Source organism: Pundamilia nyererei, unplaced genomic scaffold (assembly GCF_000239375.1).
Source record: "Pundamilia nyererei isolate P.nyererei 1_Seehausen unplaced genomic scaffold, PunNye1.0 scaffold00394, whole genome shotgun sequence".
Taxonomy (NCBI): Eukaryota; Metazoa; Chordata; class Actinopteri; order Cichliformes; family Cichlidae; genus Pundamilia; species Pundamilia nyererei.
Genome location: NW_005187795.1, coordinates 96,774 through 100,702, shown reverse-complemented (window position 1 = coordinate 100,702; position 3,929 = coordinate 96,774). Strand labels below are relative to the sequence as shown.

Genomic DNA, 3,929 nt, shown 5'->3' with positions numbered 1-3,929 from the left:
TATTAAACGCAGACTACTTTAGACCCGGAAGTAGGATTCGTCACGTCATCACTTAACAACCGGATACTATTAGCCTCTACCCATCCCAGGGTGAGAGGCAGGATGGGTAGAGGTCTCCGGTGCTCTGCTACCGTGGGATCTGACTCTTCGAAAAACCGGCATTTACAACATGGACTTCACGTTTATTCTGAAGGACCTGAAACGTGAAACAGTTCACTGAGCTCAGAATCAGGTGAGGCTCACTTTCCCATATACTTCTATGAAAGCAGACTTCAGAGTAGTGGTCCCCTGCTGGACATTAGAGAAAATGCAGGTGTAAGACACTCACATAGAGTACAACATGCAGTGAAATGCGTCATGTCCGAGCTGCGGAAAGGCTGCATACGTAGCCATGCAATTTCAGGGATTGGTGTTTGGCATGGGGAGCCTAGACAGGGCCCTTACTGGATACTAGAAGGGAATCGAACTTGCAACTTCTTCTCCAAAGGTGTGTGGTCTCGCCCCGATACACTATCCAGCTGCTTCAGCATCGGCTTGTTTTTACAGACACAGAAGAGCCGTCCATAACTTATACCGACTGTGACTCTGACCCCGAGCTCAGTAAGTTGTTCAGAGGGTAAATGATCAGGTTTAGCTTTTTCTTTTAAAACTCTTCCAGGTTTTCATAAACGATAGTTTGTGATATGATAGTTTCAATATTGTCATTTGCCTGACCACTTTGGCTACGTTCACACTGCAGGCGAAAGCACATCAAATCCGATTTTTTTGACCCTCTGCGACCCAAATCCGATCGTGCTATGACAGTGTGAACGGCACAAATCCAATATTTTCAAATCCGATCTGGGTCACTTTTGTATGTGGTGCTGAATCCGATACATATCCGATGTTTTAGAAAGCGACTGCTGTTTGATGGTCATGTCGCATTAAATCCGTCTTTTACGTCACTGACACAAGACAGACGCCAATTATCAGCGCCGGAGAAGACATCGCGAACGCTTCCTGGCCATCCAGTGTAGATGTCAGTGAAACTGTTGGGAACAACGTTGGAGAAACGTGAACATTTTATTTGTTCTGTATAATCTGCAGATTCTGACAGAAATCTGCAACTAGACGCACCGCTCCTCTAAAACAGCAATAAGGATCATTATTAGGTTATTTACATTATTATGTAAATAACAAAATAACTTAAAGCAAAAATTGGGAAACGTAAAGTCCGAAACAAGTCTTTATATTAAGGCCTTCAGTCAAACAATATTGTTTGCTCTGGGTCTAAACAGCGCGTTGTGTGTGACGTCTTCTTTTGCGCATGCGGCCGCTTTGAGCGTTCACACTAGAGCGCGTTTGCTGTCACATTTTATTTGTAGTGTGAACGAGCAGACAAAAAAATCAGATTTGATCAAAAAATCGTAATTGAGCATTAAGACCTGCAGAGTGAACGTAGCCTTTGTTCCAAAATAGAAAACCAAACTCTCTGTTTGAAAAAAAAAAAAAACAGCCCCTCCCCCCTGCAGCGCCCCCTGCGGAGTAGACTTTGTGTTTTCTGCCTAAGGTGAAAACCACAGCACTGCGAGGGTCAAAGGTCAGGAGCTTCAGACTCTAATCAGGACCTTTACATCATGCTTACACTCTTATCCTGAAAGGAAAACAGGATCTCTCATTTCAGGGGTCTTGAACTCCAGGCCTCGAGGGCCGGTGTCCTGCAGGTTTTAGATCTCACCCTGGGTCAACACACCTGAATCAAATGATTGGTTCATTACCAGGCCTCTGCAGAGCTTTATACATGTGAGGTCATTTAGCCATTTAAATCAGCTGTGATGGATCAAGGACACATCTAAAACCTGCAGGACACCGGCCCTCAAGGCCTGGAGTCCAAGACCCCTGTCTTATTTTAACCATCAATCAGCACCATGGACTGGGTGGGGCCTACCTGACCAATCAGGTTGATAGACGACTCCATGTGGCGAAGCTGATTGGTCTGGGCATCGAGTAGACTCAGGACGCTACTGGCCAGAGTGCTTATCTGGTAAGCGACGCTGGCCAGTGATTGGGTGGTGAACTTTTTTGTTTCTTCCAATGCCTTCACACTGCCCTCACCAGCCTGATAGAGACACATCATGGTTAGCCTAACTTGGCAAAAGGGCTGGAGGCAAAGGGAATCTGTTAGCTTAGCTTCGAACAAAGACTAGCTCCTGATTAGTACCTGTATGTAGTTGTTGTAGCAGTAGTCGGCCACATTGAGCAGATTGTCGTAGTTTTCCCTCAGAGCTTTTCTGGCATTAGGAGCTTCTTCCAGGATCTTCATCACATCCTCGTTTAAGTTCTGATCCTTCATGATTCCAAGCTCAGCTTCTACAAACTAATCCTTAAGAGCAGCACAAACATGCAGAAGAAACCAGAGAGCAATAAGAACCAACCAGAACCAGGGATCAAACAAAGTGACTAAACTGGGCCATTTCAGTGAGAGATAGTCAGAAAATTGCTGTTAGAGTCCAATAGAAAAGTGCTGTTAATCAGAGTAGAGTGCAATAGAAACATGCTGTAAGCAAGAGTAAATGGACTGATTCTTATATAGCGCTTTTCTGCTCTCCTGGAGTACTGAAAGCGTTGTATACAACATGCCTCATTCACCCATTCATATAAGCACTTCTAACCTCAAGTGCAATCTCACCAACATTTACAGTCACGCACCGTGGGCCAACTTGGGGTTACTATCTAGCCCAAGGATATTTAGCATGCAGACTGGGAAAGCCAAGGATTGAACCACCAACGTTCGATCAGTAGCTGCTCTGCTCGACCATCTGAGCCAAACAGCGTGCTGTTAATCAGAGTGCAGTGGAAAAACGTCTTTCCTTTGACGTGCTGTGACTGTAGGTGTGAGGGACAGTCACTCTAAAACATAAATCAGTTTGAGTCTGATGAAGGCACGCTGATCAATATATTAGAATATTGATCTGAATAACACACAGAAAGCAGCAGATTTATATCTCACAACCATAGAGGAAGAACCGTACCTGAAGAAAAGTGCAGAAAGTCACCAGCAGCCGTCTGATGAGCCGGAGCTGTGATGAAGCCTCCTCCCATGTGATTCTGTGAAACTTCACCGTGCAGCTCCAACTTTCATGTTTGCTGCAGCGCTGAGCACACAGAGATCCTGTGTGACAGCGCGAGGGCTCACTCCTCTGCTGTACCGGGCCACCAACAACAGCCGTCACCCAGACCGGCCCCACTTCAGTTTCCACATATGGGTGAGAGGCAGCACTCCTGCGCCCATCTGCACCTCTGTGTGCAGACCTGCTCAGTATAAACCACTTCCCGTTTCACATCAGCGTGAGGACATAAGTTACAATTTAGGAAAAACTAAGCTGGGCAAGATGTTTCAAAAGCTATGAAACAAAGTAAAAGTATTAATAACAGTAACAGACTGTAGCAGGGTTATCAGAGTGCATTAGAAAAAACGATCCACAGTAAAAAAGATCAGACACCAACTATGGAGAAACAAAACATCATCGTGATCACTGACTGAGGTTTATCAGAGACACTCAGGGGAGTCTTCTCCAAGCACGACATGCCAGTGTACTTCAGACCCAGCAACACACAAAGACATAAACTGGTTCATCACAAAGACAAACTCAACAACGTAGCTGTGCAGAGCAGCGAGGAGTGCTCAGACTACACTGGAGACACCAAACAGCCACAACATAGAAGAGCCACCTCCACGGGACAAGACTCAGCAGTCCATCTGCATCTAAAGGTCAAAGGTCACTCTTTGAGGATGCCAATGTTCACCTGTTGGACAGAGAGGACAGATGGTCTGAAAGAGGAGTGAAGGAAGCATCTATGTCTACCAGAGATGGGCAGTAATGCAAGTAACGCGTTACTGTAATCTGATTACTTTTTTCAAGTACCGAGTAAAGTAAGGGATTACTATT

The 3,929-nt window shown here is 45.4% G+C and overlaps 1 protein-coding gene across 2 annotated transcripts in view; it reads right to left on the bottom strand.

Moving 5' to 3' along the window:
* abi3a (ABI family, member 3a) overlaps positions 1-3,277 on the bottom strand; it is a 14,297-nt gene extending 11,020 nt beyond the window's left edge. The window contains exons 1-3 of one of the 2 annotated variants that reach the window (XM_005753002.2): positions 3,012-3,277; positions 2,201-2,362; positions 1,928-2,098 (exon numbers count right to left, since the gene is read on the bottom strand). In XM_005753002.2, the coding sequence (XP_005753059.1) occupies positions 1,928-2,098; positions 2,201-2,332 (303 nt within the window). In that variant the 5' untranslated portion in view covers positions 2,333-2,362; positions 3,012-3,277. The remainder of the gene's footprint in view (positions 1-1,927; positions 2,099-2,200; positions 2,363-3,011) is intronic. The other variant, XM_005753003.2, reaches the window with a different exon arrangement.
* Positions 3,278-3,929: the final 652 nt, after the last annotated feature.